Here is a 15,436-nt window from a genome sequence, read left to right as displayed (position 1 = left end):
CACTCTAGTATGCTGAGAGAATAATATTTAAGCTTGTGGAGCACACTTGGAACACAAAAGCACACTGTTATCTGATCTTTACATTTAACACCAAAATGATGATGTGCTCTCAGAAATAACTACTGGAAACAACTGCTAAAATGTTTTGAGGCAACTGCTAACTTCAGAAGAACTGTTAATTTCTACTAGAAGCTTGAATATACACATATATTAACCAGATGTCCCCTGAATGTCCCTGGCACCTAACCAGGTCAAAGCCTGATTCCAGATGTTTTATATGCTGATAAGTGTATGAAGAAAAACTTAAGTTGGTCATTACTTGTAGACACCCTAATTGGTGAATGTGTGTTTGAAGGTGTGGCCCGAAGGGACATCTTCCATAATTCCCTGAGGGTGAAGACCTAGTCCCTAGAGCTTAGGAGAACACATCCCCAAGGGACAAGAACCATGTGAATACAACCCAAAAGGGGATAGTCTGAAAGGGCCTTCCTTCGCTGGACAGCCGTGCACTTCAACCACATGGTATCAGGGAGAATCTGAAAACAGGAAGTCAAGCTGCAATAAACATGGTTATACTTCCTTTTTTGTGGCTTGCAAAGGAAGTGAGACATTTTTTAGGAATTCCATTCCAAAGAGACAGAAAGAAGGACGAAATGTAGCCTTACGTTGGTAATGTGGCAGGGTTGGGCAGCAGCATCTTGAGAAGTCTGTTAACTTATCAACTGTAGCGTTCATCTCCATGTTTGAAAGGTCTTTAATCATGCCTTTGAGTTTGAGGAATACATAGTGTAGCATGACGTCATTGCAAAGTGGCCTACTTATGGCATTTGGGTAAGGCTCCTAATGTTTATTGTGTATGTTACAGGTATCAGCTTTACCACTTCCCCCTATCAGAGCATCTATCATTTGGCTACAAGCCATGCCAGAGTTTATGGGTCACCACCAGCACAGAAGCTCAGGCTGTCCTCCTGTGAAAAATGATCTTCCTTCCCTTATTACATTTCCTTGGCTTCAAACAGGACATTTTTTAATAGCAAAATGGCACAAAAGCGGCAAAGACTTGACTTTGGGTTCTCTAGTCATGTCTCCAGCATTGTTCTGTACAGCGAACGATGCTTGTTAGAAGTGAGCAGCTTCTCTCTACTGTAGAATTTGAGATACTTTGTTAATGAGAGAAGCTTGAAGTGTTGAGAGCTAATACACCACCACAAACAAAAGGCAGTGATCAAATATATGAGGTTTGTCCAAGGGTGCCGGCGTCTTAATTTTCGTGTTTATTGTTGCAGTGGGTGTTGGTGCCTGGTTATTATGCCTATCAATTAAACACCCTTCCCTGCACTGCTTCATTGCTTTTCCCTCCCTCTTTTCATCCCTCTATCCATCTTTCTCTCACTCTCTGTTTTCATTTCACCACCCTGTTCTTACATCCTTTATATGCCCTTTTATTCACCGGGTTACAACCCAAAGCAGGAAGGTATGATGGTTTTTTTTCCAAGGGGTTGGCATATTCCTGGGAAAAGTGTCCATGTTATCATCAACCCCCAACCCCCGCACACACACACACACACACACACACACCCGCCATGTGCCCTCTTGCCCTAGCCATGCTTGGAGACACAATGCAACAAAAGCCAGTCCTTGGAGAGTGGAGAAGTTCCAAATTTGACCTATTTGGTGAGAAACTACATAAATCTGTACAAAAAGTTCCTTTTGGCTACAATACAGATCAGCGCTCCCCTCCCCCACCAGCTCTCTCTCTCTCTCTCTCTCTCTCTCTCTCTCTCTCTCTCTCTCTCACTGTCATGCTTTAAAATCTGGACATTAAACAAATGACCTGCACCTGTTACAGTGCCATCTATTACCTGTTTTAAAAAGGATGGTCACCAACTTAAATTGAGTTTAACCCAGTCAGGAGCTGCTTGCCTGAACCAAGCTGATGGAGCAGTGTGAGACCAAGCAGGTAGTGGAGGAGTCAGCCTGGGATTTAAAAGTCATTCCACCACTAACAAAAACTCTTTTTTGTGCACTCCAGTGTTCCACCCCTCACACGTACTACATAAGCCACGATTATCTAACGTTTCACTTACAGTTGTTTTATCGCATTGGAGCTTATGACTGCACTTTGTGAACTTCCCAAATGTTGTTTATTTCTTGTGTTTAAACAAACACACACACACACACACACACAGAAAAAAGAAAGGCTTCCTGTACTTTGAGAATGAAAACTATGAAAATCACAGAATTAAATGTTTAATCCATGAGTTAGATACTTTTGGTGACCAAACATACATCTAATCAATGATTAGTCTAATCAAACAAAGGTGCTATCAAGTAAAAAAGCTATGAAAGATTTCATAACCATAAAAAAGCTAATTTTACTAGGGATCACTACTCAGAGAACAGTATAATTAAAGAGCTCCACCGTGTGGCAGTAAGGGTACACGTCATGCTGTAGTAATCACATTGTCCACTAGAGGGCATATAACGGCAGGCTTCACCGTCTTGCTCTGTACCAATCTTAATCTTAATCTTAATCTTTGGATTGCTGTGAAGAGTGTGCCAACGAAAAAGTATGCCACAAAAATTTAGTTTAGAGTCCAAGAAAACAAATAAACTACAGCTTTTCCTCACGGTTGAATGTTCTGTTTCTTTCTTTTGCCTTTAGAAATTAAATAAATAAAAAAAGGTAAAGTCATACAACGTCCAGCTCCAACGTCCAGTGATGTTGCAATCCTGGCAAACTCACCCATGGGATGCATAGTGTAAAGATTTTAACCAGCATGCCTCTTAATATTAACTTTTTGAATACCAATACAATAGCTTTAGTAATTTTAAATAAAATAACTTTAAATTATGGATTTAATTATTTAACTATCTATTGTGTTCACAGTCAATAAACACATTATTATGTGCGCATCACGGGCCTAACTCATCTTAGTCATCTGTCAATTGCACTGAATCAACAAAAAGGTAGAAAAACAAAACAAAACTAGGTGTAGAGTGATATACACGCCTCCTAGCACAACATCATGTGGTATTTTTCAAGTAGTTCTTCAGCACCTGGGGAATATCCAGGTGCTCAATTGCACACACTTTGTTTGCCATTGCGAGGTACTTCCATATTGCAAGTCGTGTCTGAGACATCAGGGTTTTGGGGCACACTGCAAACAGAAGGAAAATGTATGTTTAAAAAACATTAGAGCATAGTGACAAACACATTTGTACTTTTATACACTGTATGCACACACAAAAAAAACACACACACATGCATGCACATCAAATTCTGATATAAAAATGAATGAGGAAATTATCTGTCCATCTTAATAATATAAATATTTTAACTTAACCCAGCGGCAGAGGCAATTAAAACCAACCAATCAAAGCAAATGATCATAACTTAATTATTGAGGGTCTTACAGTAGGCTTTTGGTCGTGAGATAAACAAAGAGACTGTATGGTGTGAAGAAGCTTACCTCTTTCTTTGAGCAACAGCATGACAGACTCGTTCTGTGCGGTTGACTTGTCAGTAATTACCGTGGGGAGATAGACGTTTGCTCCAAAGTCTATGAGGAGCTGAACATATTCCACCCCACACCCATACCTGAGACACATATCCAGCACTGTCTTGGGCTGCTTCACCCTAGCCAGCATCTTCTCCTCCACGCAGTTGTAGTCCGGACTGGCCCCATGCAGTAGCAGCAGTCTGAAACAGTCCAGGTGCCCGTAAACTGCGGACATGTAGAGGGGCCCTCGGCAGCCCGTGGTATTGGACGCCCAGTCCGGCACCTTGGCGTGGGCGTCGACCTCGGCCCCGTGGTGCAGGAGCTCCTTCAGGATGTCCACGTCACCTTCTCGGGCTGCAGTCATCACCGGCGAGCAGTTGTTGTAGGGGCTGCCGTTGGGGTTGGCGCCCGCCTTGAGCAGGGCGACGACACACTCCAGGTGTTTGCCGCTGACGGCAGTGAAAAGGGGCGTCTGGGCCTTGACGTCCAGGCTGTCCACCTCGGCCCCGTGACTCAGCAGGACCTCCAGGCAGCGGACGTGGCCCCGGGCGGCCGCCATGCGCAGAGGTGTGCCGGGGATGCCCCAGCCACTGCGGCTGTTAATGCATCTACGGTACTGCTCCTGGGACAGCAGCTCGGCCAGCAGCTTGGCGTCATCGTCGGCGATGGCCTGGTGCAGCTGCTGGCAACCGTCCTCCTCATCCTCTCTGGGTTGGAGGAGGGAAAAAATCTTAGAAATGTCCATGATACTCATATCGCTGGGACTTTGCAAAATCATCCTCTGGTGAACTTCTCAAAACTCCATTTAGTCTTCAGCAAATGGACTCTAGAGTAAACTTTGGACAAGAAGTTTATTTGTTAACAAGGACTTTAAGGTAGAATCAGAAAACACAACGTCATTAGGAAAGTATTTTTGTTCAAAATATTCAGAAAGAATATTTTTTTCTTTTAAGACATTTAAAGCATTAAACCAACATATAAACCTTAGTGACATAAATCCGAAAACCTGAAAAGTGCCACAGCGCTTACCTCAAAGACCCCGCACTGTTGTCAACAGGTCCAAATCAGACAGTTATGCTAGCATAATAGTTCAAGCATATTATCCTTTCAGTCTGGAGATACAAGGGTAGTATGTAGTCACAGTGTTGTGTTCAGGGACACAGACAGTAAGTGGACGCAGTGTATGTCTGCCTGACAGCAATGGGGGGCCTGGTCACCAAGAGGTGCTAATTTTAGGACACAGATGGATCTGCCTAAACTTCCATTCTTGGAGGGCCAGTGTGGCGCTTTATAATTAGAAAGGTGATAGAGTTGTGTTGGCTATGGGGGACACGGCTGAGGGTGGCCGGGATTCAGAGACAGTAACATTTAATTTCCATGGTGACATATAGTTTTGGGACACATACTGTTGGCCTAATCTATTCTTTTTGCTTTTTAATTGTTGTAAAGTATGTTGGGAGTAAAGGTTTTGGGGATTTTTTTGTGTTTTTTGAACACACATCAAGAAATGACAAAACGCCAGCCCACAATTGCACAAGCTTTTGCGCTGTGCTAAATTCCTTATATTCTGCTGCTAACACCAGAGCTGCCATTGGTCTGAAGAGAACAGCTGCTCAGATGATTCTGTAGACGACAGTCAGCTACTGGGACACCTCCACGCCTCAGGGGCAGATGGTTCTATACCTTACCTCCCCTGGAATGTGATTCTGTTTCTTTTTTTTTCGTTTGTTTGCTTTACTTTGCTTACTCCACACATTTTGCTGAAAGCAGAGAAAAAATCTGCAGACTGCAGAAAGCTTTTCTATTTTTTGTCTATCCATCTACATTTCTCTTTCTATTAGATTTCCCTGTCTATGAAAAGAAAATAGAAAATAAACTCTTTCATTAAAATCCATCATTAAGAAATTTTAGAGAGGGTGTAAACTCTCTTTTAAGAGAGGGTGTAAAATGAATTCATGATTAGTCACGTGGCTTATATTTCTTTTTTTTTTTCTTTCCATTCCATTGTGATTCCCCACAGGCGCATTACTGCTGGTACTGTATATTACTAGTATAACTCCCTCCGTAACGCTAGGTGGCGGTAGGTGTTTCACGGCCTTTGGTTTGTAGTGTCAAAGAAGAACGCGTAAACATCTGTGTCGGCACTTAAAATAAACATTGTTTAATCTAAAATTGTTTACTATTATAGCCGAGAATTTAAAAACATTTAAAGCCAAAAAAACATGTTTAACGTAGACATGTATATTTCTGAACAGCAATAATCAACATAATGAAAGGTGAGAGAACACGACAGAAAACATTATAATTGCACCAAGTAAAACAATTAAAGGGCAGTAAAATGTATAACATTTATAGAATTATTTAAGTTAAACGTATAAAACGTATAAAAAGGGGTTTTTGTAAAAAGTAAATTTTTTTGCCATCCACAGATAAGAAAGCAGAGCAAGCAGACGAGACAGTTGCACTAAGGGAATATTGTAAGAGAATGATTGAGCGTCTTAATCAACAGAAAGATTTGCCTGAATGTAAAGAAAAGCAACAGCAGAGGAAGAATGTGATCACACCAATACTCATGAATATTCATGAACAGTGTGTGCCTGAAGGTCTTATAGGCGCACTAAAGCTGAAGACATTCAGGGAGGAGATGAGGAGGGTAAGAACTTTTTCTCTTAATCCAGTTATAATGTTGCCTAAAATAACAATATACTGTTACATAGGCCATTGCAAACGACAGTAAAAAATGATGAGTTGAAATGCGTATTTGAATATTGGATCCATCTTCCTTTTCTTGTCAATGCAAAAAGGAACAAAAAAATAGAAGACAGTTTTAGTGCTGCACCAGACAGCGATTGCCATGCAAACTATCCATTATTGTATAATTCATGTGGAACGGGTCGATAGGCCGCAGAACTGGACTTCCACGAGCCCTCCCACTGTACTGTCTGCCTGGAGAAACAAGCTGAATTGGCACTAGACTTCTTCATCAGAAAGAAGAAGAGTCAGCTTCAGACGCAGCTACTAGAGGACAAAATTCAGGACCATCTCTACAATAAAGTAAACAGTACCACCACTACTGCAATAAAATAAACTGTGGCTACTTTGGTGGGATTCTGTTTGATTGATGTGTGTGTGTGTGTGTGTGTGTGTGTGTGTGTGTGTGTGTGTGTGTGTGTGTGTGTGTGTGTGTGTGTGTGTGTGTGTGTGTGTGTGTGCGCATTTTAGGATGCCGTTTGCCTGCTCGGGGAGATGTTGAAAGATACGCCCAAGCCTTCAGATGACCCAGGTGAAATATGGAAGAGACTGTTGTCAAGTGAAAGATATGTATTATGTGGTAATAAATAAAAAACCACTTGCATATTTTTTTATGTTTGGGGTTTTTACTGAACAAATTACCATATCAAGTAAAACTGCACTGTACAACACATGGCAACACAGATAAAAAAAAAACTATACTGATAAAAACATTCAACGTTTAACACTTCTCAGTAAGCATTAGGAGTTTGACTCTTAATCAAGATTAAATTAATCAAATCAAATCAACAAACTGATTCAAGGTGTGTCATACATTACTAAAATATTAAGGACAGCAAACATGCAATTAAAAAATTCAAGTCAAATATTTTAACTTCATTACTCATGTTGTAAACTAATGCAAATCTTGCTTTACTGTAATCATCATGTAATATTTAAGAATGCAAACCCCTTCAAAGCTTTACATTTCTGATGTCAGTAAAAGATTAATACACGTCCTTGTTTGATAAACTACATGACTATTACTTGGTATAACTATATAATTAGGCATCCTGAATGTAAAACTGCATACAGTTCAAAACTGCATTTTCCTATTCAGAACATAATTAAATGTTAACCACCTGGAATTATTTAGGCAAGAGAATTAATTTAGGAAGTAAATTCAATATTGCATTGAAAAATGTGTCTAAAAAAATCTACGTCAAGTATAGTTAATGGACTACATCACAAAAAGGGTTCAGGTAACTGCTTACATTAAATGTCTTGAGTTAATAAAAGACCGTTTATGGTTAAAAACAGCAAGCTACATAGTTATTAATTATTCATCAGGCTTCCTCTTGGGTTTCTTTGGGTTCCGGGAACGACTCTTTGCCTTACACAGAGGACAGATGGGTGCATTACGATGAATTTGCTGGTGACAAGACAGACATGCCTGTGGACACAAACACATTCATCGGTAAAAAGGTTCGCTCTCGGCATCGTATCCAATGATGGTCAGTATTGCAAACACTACAGTAAATCTTAATAATTACAATAATAAAACTAGCTTTTTGGCTTTGGGATTAAAAAAGGGATTTTTCCACTGTGGTCTCGAAAACTCAGCAACACCACAGTTCAATGGTTCAATTCCCAGAGAGCACACACAGTGATTAAAGGTACTAAATAAACGTATCTGCCACATGTACACGTAAACAATATGAGCGCTGACCTTCATGGGCGGAGGCTGCTGTCGGAATGTGGCTGGTTGCCGGGCATCTTGTTTCCTGGAGACCTGTAGTTGTTGGGCGGCGGCTGCGGCTGCCGCAAGGGATTCTGGGATGATGGGCTCATGTGCCTCCTTCTGCCATTCGGCCTTTTGCTTCTCAAAGTAACTAGACGGGAAAACAAAAACACTTCACGCTTGAAGGTACTTCTATCTGAAACACATGTGGCATGGTTGACTTTGGACCACAACATAAAGGTACTTCACGGCGTTTACAAAATGACCCACTCGAGTGAGAGTCTCTCCTCCTCTTCGTTAAGATTGGGCAGTCTGTTGAGGCCCAGAGCCATCCTGAGAGCATCCACATGTTCCTTCAGCGGCTTGTACTCATCATGGAGACGCCGTGTGGTCTCCAACAGCTTGTTCAGATCATTTTCCGACTGCTTGATAGTACTCTCCATCTTGTGTTCAAAGAATAAAGACACTTTCAGCTCACTCATGTGAACACAACCCACATATCCAACTTGGTCCCAAAAAGACATTAGCTAGCAAAACCATTTAAAGAACTCCACTATTTTTTTTATAAAAACTTTAGAAAATGCTTGTTTCTAATTATATAGAATTACACTAACACCACAAATAGCAGATTCCTACTTGGCTTAAAAACAATCTGCTAAGGCAATAATTGAAGCCTTCACAAAGCCTAATAAACTTGCATTTCTTTTTAAAAACAGGGAACTCATGGTATATTTACATTTTATTACTTACATATTACTAATTGGGATGATCCAAATATCAGTGGTGATATTAAGCCAATTTACATTCAGAATGTTCAGAAAAAACATCACATTAAGGATAAGGATATTCTGGAGATGTTTTTATTACAGTTAAAATGTGTTTAAGACCAGTGAGAAGCTGCAAAAAAGTGGCAAGGTTGTGCCACACAATGCTAAATAGCCTAATGGGATAGAAATATTTTTATAATACTTTTATTTATATACTTTTATAAGACTTGTTTGCACATAATCCCCATAAATTGTATTTTTCCTATTTCCATTTGGGGCATCATGTGAATTTTCTGTGAATACAGTATTTATTATATACACAAAAAAATTCTGTGTGAATTTTCAAAATTCACCAATGTTGTGATGATGCATAAGGAACAACAACAGTGGCTTCACATTTCCTCTGCTGGCCTTATTCTTATTGTGCATATTTCCCCCCATGTGAAATATATGTACATCCAGGGTGGGAACTGAAACTGCTGGTTATTGTGGATTTTTTTAGAGCCATGCATCACAAGGATAATGTTAATTTAGCCATCCATAAAAACACACAAATAAATTGACCAAGATGGTCTGATCACACACCACGTTGATGTCAGCATGAATGAGGCGCAGTTCCTCCACGTGGGCCATCTTCTCCTGGAGAAGCAGGTCCATCTCCTGCTTATATTCTCTCAGATGTTTCTCCTCAGACTCCAACGCTTCAAACTCGCTCTTTAGCCGAGATTTGATCTTCTCCATCTGAAGTGTTTTGTTCCTAAAACATGAACATAGGCATGAGAAACCAACGAAAACGAGGATCATCCAGTTAAGATTTCTGTAATGTAATTTCTTTTAATTTAGCTTGAAAAGGATGTCAGTTTGAAACATCAGGTGTGTATGAGCACCATCACCCTCCACCCTCACACAACTCTCTCTCCATCTCATCTCTCCATCTCATCTCTCCATCTCTCTGGTGTGTGAGTGCAGGTTGATCATCTCAGCAGGTTTAGCTCCTGTGTCCTTTGTTTGGCAGTAGCAGCTAGCTAGTGTGTTGTACAGATACAAAGAGCTAGGCTAGCTAGCTATATAAACAGTGGACGAAAAGGTGAGACACATTACAGACGAACCGCATATTGCACACCATCTACACGTGGATCCATCAGGTCGTAGGAGCGAATTAACCTGCGGATTAAACCAAATCTAAAATCCACACGAGACACGCACGCAGCTCTCCGGCCACCACTGGAGCAAAACAAGACATTCTTACCTTATCTCCAGGATATTTTCTAATTTACACATTATTTCTTGCTCGTCTGCCATGATGTTACTTTATCTCCCGGACGCGTCCACGGAAGGTGTTAATTCCAGCTGACTCGCTGCCTATTTATCCACAAATGCCACTGTAAATAATAAATAAAACCCTCAGACGCCCGACAGCTGGCCTTGCACATCTGCGCATGCGCCTGCAGCAGCCCTGCAGTGACGCTCACGTGTGCGCTGTAGCCGGAGTGAGATTTGTTAAAAGATAACTGGATCATAACTAAGTGTCGTTTGTATTACTTTTTTTAAACTAACGCATATGATTGAAACAAAATCTTTTAAAATGTTACTTCGTGGTTAGACACAGATTAATCGGTGACACACTTTGGTGTGTCAGTAACAAAATAGTTGGGTACACAGAGGTACAAGTAAGAACATCTGAACACATAAATAATATTACAGGGGAAAAAAAATCAGAGCAGTATAAGATTGAGATTCCAGAGTTGCCCCAGGATTTAAAAGATGAAAATATGTTATTTAGCAGCACATAGGACTGGTTTAATTAATCATAATCCTAATACATATTGTAAGTCCTTTCATATGGCTTGAAGAAGGTTTCTCAGGGGAACAAGTTTACAACAAAGTGGAACAACTGAATTAAAAAAGTAATGTCTGTAAGTACTGTTCTAGTTTACTTCTCATAATAGTCTATTAGAATATATTTCAGTAGATTTTAACATAAGTGCTTCATTTTAATTATAGGTACATAGCTAATGTGACATTTTAAAATATGACATTCATTACACTTCTGTTAATTAATGTGACCTTTTAAAATCAAATATGCATATGAACTAATTATAAGATTGATTTACCAAAATATGTCATGTTGCGTGCTGCAGAAAAAAGTTGGAATTTAGATGTCATTCACTGTCTGAAGTGATAATAAAAACCCATGTATGTTTTTCACCACTGATATAATCCATGTTTGAGATCACGAACAGGAGGAACCAGCATCTACAGTGTCAGTCTTCTGGAAACTTAAACGTTTTATCAGTTATTTCAGGTCTCTCTGTAGATGATATATAATGGAGGGCAATGGTCCGTGTTATGTAGCTGATTAACTAATCAGATGATCTTTTACGCTGCTGTAGTAATAAGGGCCACGGGCATCTGACAGCCATTTAACAGTTTGTCAAGAATATTCTCATGATCACCGCAAACTGTATATTTTTATTTCACAGGTTAAAACTGGATTATGTAAATGTTCAGATTTCAAAATTTCCCTGACATTATAATATTTTTAACATCTGACACTACAATGCCTAATCATCGAAATATCCATAAATAGTGTATGACTTAACAAATTACTACTCCGTGAGTTTTATACAATGTTTAATGGATATTTTTTATCCACCAATGAATGTTCGAGTTACCACTATGAACGTTGAGCTGGAGTTTGCAATCCAGCCCAACATACAGGCAAATAGCTTTTCAACCAAGTGAGTATTTGAAATAGTTAGAACATGTGGGGAGGTTAGACATTTCTCATGTTAAACAGCAAAGGTAACATCAAAATAGTACACACAAAAGTCAGAAATCATGACAGTGATCATATGGTGCATGTAAACGTCATGTTTCTCCTTTGCAGGTTGTTGGACTCTAAATGTGGACTGCTGACTCTGGGCTGCAGTTCCAGGACAACAGAGGCTTAACCACATGGCTGAGACTCAACAAGCGGTTCCGTCATGCTAATGCCATTAACGAAATGTGAATTTCTCAGGTTGGCTTAAAATTACTGCAGCACAGAGGCACACAAATGTGACATTTTTAGAAGCCTATATTATCAACATATGTTCCAAAATAAACGGGACACATTTATTTTTCTAGTGCATGTGAGTACGTACTTTAACTTTAGTTTGTTACTTTTGTATATTATAAGTGACAGGAGGCCATAAAACGCTCTTCTTGCAGGTGAAGATCATCCTGAACAACGACATCTACTCCTTGCCAGGAACTGTTGTGCTACTAGCATCTTATGCTGTGCAGACCAGACACGGCTGCATGTACTACCATGTGCCAGGACATGTGTCGTTTGAAGTTGCTCTCCCCAAAGGTGTTAGCTATATCTTCAGACTATCCTAATGTCAACCAAACATATTTTGAAATGTTTTGCAAGACATTGAGTCTATATGTTTAATGTGTTTTGTATGCACTTTATGGTAAGAGTCTTGGAGCACGTAAGATGTCTAAAGAGCAGTGGGAGGAACAGATTTGGGTCTGGCATGAACAGCATAAGCGTCTAGCCAGGTACTGTACAATAAATCCGTTAAAACACTGTAGAACTGTAGAATCTCCTGTTTTACAACATCTCTGCTCATTTGTGTTCTTCTCTAGCCAAAGAATTGTGAGATAGCTGAGTCAGCCAAAGCCAATGTGTAAAAATACTGAACCATGTGTAAAAATACTGAACCATGTGTCACAAAGTCTCCATTTGGAAAACTCCACACATCACCCCTTTCTTGCTTGTACTTTTCTGACTCCACCTCGTTAATGTCTACATCTTTTGTATGTTAATGCAGTAGTTAATGACTGATGTCATTAGAAATACTTCAGAAGTACCTAATCTCACTGAACTCTTAATTAGCTACATCTCTCTTTTATAGATGTCCAGTAACAGATTATGGTCCCTGTATATGTTCTCATGTGTTTGTTACCCATTGCCGATGTCCTTTGCATGGCAAGCTATTAATTCTCAACAAAACACTGGTGCCAGCACTGTAGTGACATAGTAGTGGGTGTTGCATGTGTGAGTATGTCAGGAACAGCACTGTAGTGACATAGTAGTGGGTGTTGCATGTGTGAGTATGTCAGGAATAGCACTGTAGTGACATAGTAGTGGGTGTTGCATGTGTGAGTATGTCAGGAACAGCACTGTAGTGACATAGTAGTGGGTGTTGCATGTGTGAGTATGTCGGGAACAGCAGTGTTGTGACATAGTAGTGGGTGTTGCATGTGTGAGTATGTCAGGAACAGCACTGTAGTGACATAGTAGTGGGTGTTGCATGTGTGAGTATGTCAGGAACAGCAGTGTTGTGACATAGTAGTGGGTGTTGCATGTGTGAGTATGTCAGGAACAGCAGTGTTGTGACATAGTAGTGGGTGTTGCATGTGTGAGTATGTCAGGAACAGCAGTGTTGTGACATAGTAGTGGGTGTTGCATGTGTGAGTATGTCAGGAACAGCAGTGTTGCTGGAATTTTTGCATGTTGGCAGATACAAATACAAGCTGTGCTTAGTATGATTTGAACTAGAGTATTTTACTGCTCAACTACAAGCCATTTCTGATAATTAAATGCTTCTAATAGATTGTCTGGTTAGTGTATACAGTCCCCTTTTGCCATTAATACTTAATGACATTTTGCTAGTGTGTGCTAGCATTTCTCTATGTTCCTAGCCCTTGATCAAGCCTTCGTATTGCATTTCCATGCTTGGTCATGTTTAGTTATTGTGGATATGTCTTTCACAGTGTTGCCTGCTTGAGTTTTTGATTGCTTTTCTCACGTGGACCTCACGTGCTGCTCACGTGTATCCTCTGTCCCATGCTTTATATCCAATGATGCTAAGTCCTTACACAACTGTACACCTACACTTTCTATTCCTTTTTTCACATGAAGCTATGGTGGAGTATCTCAAGATTGGCCAGGATTAGGATTAGGATATGTATAGGGTAAAAAAATTAAGCCAACTGACAAGAGGTCCTGTATGTGTGACCTGTCAGTTAGTTTAGATCAGTCTCAGTTAAGATCACCTCACTAGGAACTGAATGTTCCAAATAAACCTCATTACAGAAGTGATATACCTCTGTTATCTCCATTAAAATCAATCACAGGACTTTGTGTTCTGTGCAACCCGCCTACGCGTTAACAAGCGCATCTGGGCTCTGTGTGGGAAAACTTGATCTACATGCATCGTCGCCAACCAGACACCATCGAGGTGCAGAAGATGAAGGCCCAAGCAAGAGAACAGGAGAACAAGAGGGAACAAGAGAGGGAACAGAAATTCTGTACAAGTGTGTTATTGTGTCCTGTAGACTGACAGAAATAGGGCACACTTCTGACACTGACTGTGGTTACCACAACATTAGAATATAAAATATTACATATTACAAATATAAAAAGTACATAAAATATAACACAGAAAGTCATTTTCACTTCTCTACAATGTTATAATGCTCAGATTCAGATGTTAGTGGTTGTCCTACTGGTTTGGTTTAGGGCACTACAGGAAAATCTAAAAGAAGCAAGAAAATGCTGAAAGGCAGAATGAAAATATTGCCAAAGAGACCATGTAGCTCATGGGTTTGAATTGAGAGTTTGAATTGCGAACAGGGAACACCAGCCACCAAATTAGCAAAATTTCTAAATTTACAGTTTTTGACGACTGCTAACATGCGTTTCCCAAAACTTCAGATACATTGTCAAAACTCTAAACACAGCAACACATTGACCTCACACAAATAGCCAAATACTTAATACCGTGTTCAAAAGCGCATTTTCTTAACTAAATAACAACTCTGCATTTCACAACGCAAAGTTTTCTCTTTATACACCAATGTTGTTAAAACACAGCAAACCTGGTTCAGTATCCAATCATTCTTTCAAACACTAGCACAGATTCTCTATTTGAGATGAACATAGTCAATCACTGCACAATCACTGTAAAAAAACTAACATTTGATGGCAGTACAGAAACAGTATTACATGTAATATTTTACTCTCTCCCAGCAAACAACAGATATTTTACAGTAACATCTGTTGTTTTCTTAGTCAGTTCATTTTTACTGTAATCCGCTTCATTTGGACTTTTTTTTTTACAAATGTGTGTATTTTTGGCAACATACTGCATACACAATGAGTGATATTTACTGTTAGGTACTATATGGAATGTAGATTAGACAAAAAAAGTAGTCAGTAACAGTTTTGCAGTAAAGGGTATATTTTACTGTATTAGGGACATTACTGTAAATTGTGGCCTAAACCAAAAAATAATTACCGTAATTGTAAACATAATTAGCCATGGTCTCATATATGTAAAAATACACATATACAAAAAAAGCCACACAAGGGGGAAAAACAGAATACAAAACTGAACAGTCTTGTTATGTGTAATGTAAGTGGTGTTCAGCAGTTGGCCACATGTTTTTCATCCTCATCACATCTGATGTTAGCCCTTGCCATGCACCTGAGATAGAAAAGCTTGGTATGCCTTATTCACCCCTGGCAGTCTTCAGCTGAAATGTCTCTGCAGCCGGGATTCATTGCATCCAGGAGGGACATTTGGTCATGGGGCCGATGATCATACACCTTCAACCTCCAGACTGAAAAAAGTTCCTTAGTGGGGTTGAGGAAAGGTGAGATGGGCGGGAGGAAAATTTGCAGGACAAATTGTTATATT

At 39.8% G+C, this 15,436-nt stretch overlaps 2 protein-coding genes and 1 long non-coding RNA gene across 5 annotated transcripts; 1 reads left to right on the top strand and 2 right to left on the bottom strand.

Annotated features, from left to right (window-relative positions):
* Nucleotides 1-2,234: 2,234 nt before the first annotated feature.
* asb12b (ankyrin repeat and SOCS box-containing 12b) lies at nt 2,235-4,687 on the bottom strand. 2 transcript variants are annotated; one of them, XM_077022660.1, is made up of 3 exons: nt 4,533-4,687; nt 3,474-4,339; nt 2,235-3,161 (listed from the first exon to the last, which is right to left on the bottom strand). In XM_077022660.1, exons 2-3 carry the CDS (start codon nt 4,279-4,281, stop codon nt 3,028-3,030), a joined length of 942 nt encoding a protein of 313 aa, XP_076878775.1. In that variant the 5' UTR covers nt 4,282-4,339; nt 4,533-4,687; the 3' UTR covers nt 2,235-3,027. The 2 variants fall into 2 exon arrangements, with proteins under 2 accessions (XP_076878775.1, XP_076878776.1); XM_077022661.1 differs by having other exon boundaries at nt 3,602-4,339.
* A 908-nt stretch (nt 4,688-5,595) lies between these two features.
* LOC143527449 (uncharacterized) lies at nt 5,596-6,860 on the top strand. The gene is made up of 4 exons (XR_013134126.1): nt 5,596-5,779; nt 5,933-6,156; nt 6,405-6,557; nt 6,726-6,860. It is a non-coding gene; the product is annotated as an uncharacterized LOC143527449 (long non-coding RNA).
* Nucleotides 6,861-6,871: 11 nt separating this feature from the next.
* LOC143527448 (zinc finger C4H2 domain-containing protein) lies at nt 6,872-10,201 on the bottom strand. 2 transcript variants are annotated; one of them, XM_077022663.1, is made up of 5 exons: nt 9,851-9,968; nt 9,327-9,498; nt 8,245-8,417; nt 7,963-8,125; nt 6,872-7,686 (listed from the first exon to the last, which is right to left on the bottom strand). In XM_077022663.1, the coding sequence occupies exons 1-5, from the start codon at nt 9,865-9,867 to the stop codon at nt 7,573-7,575; spliced, it is 639 nt and encodes a 212-aa protein (XP_076878778.1). In that variant the 5' UTR covers nt 9,868-9,968; the 3' UTR covers nt 6,872-7,572. The 2 variants fall into 2 exon arrangements, with proteins under 2 accessions (XP_076878778.1, XP_076878777.1); XM_077022662.1 differs by lacking the exon at nt 9,851-9,968 and adding an exon at nt 9,991-10,201 and having other exon boundaries at nt 6,874-7,686.
* Between the last annotated feature and the right edge of the window lie 5,235 nt (nt 10,202-15,436).

The sequence above is a fragment of the Brachyhypopomus gauderio genome, chromosome 11 (genome assembly GCF_052324685.1).
Source record: "Brachyhypopomus gauderio isolate BG-103 chromosome 11, BGAUD_0.2, whole genome shotgun sequence".
NCBI lineage: Eukaryota > Metazoa > Chordata > Actinopteri > Gymnotiformes > Hypopomidae > Brachyhypopomus > Brachyhypopomus gauderio.
The sequence above is the reverse complement of the archived record's forward strand: the minus strand, read 5'-3'. Positions and strand labels throughout refer to the sequence as shown.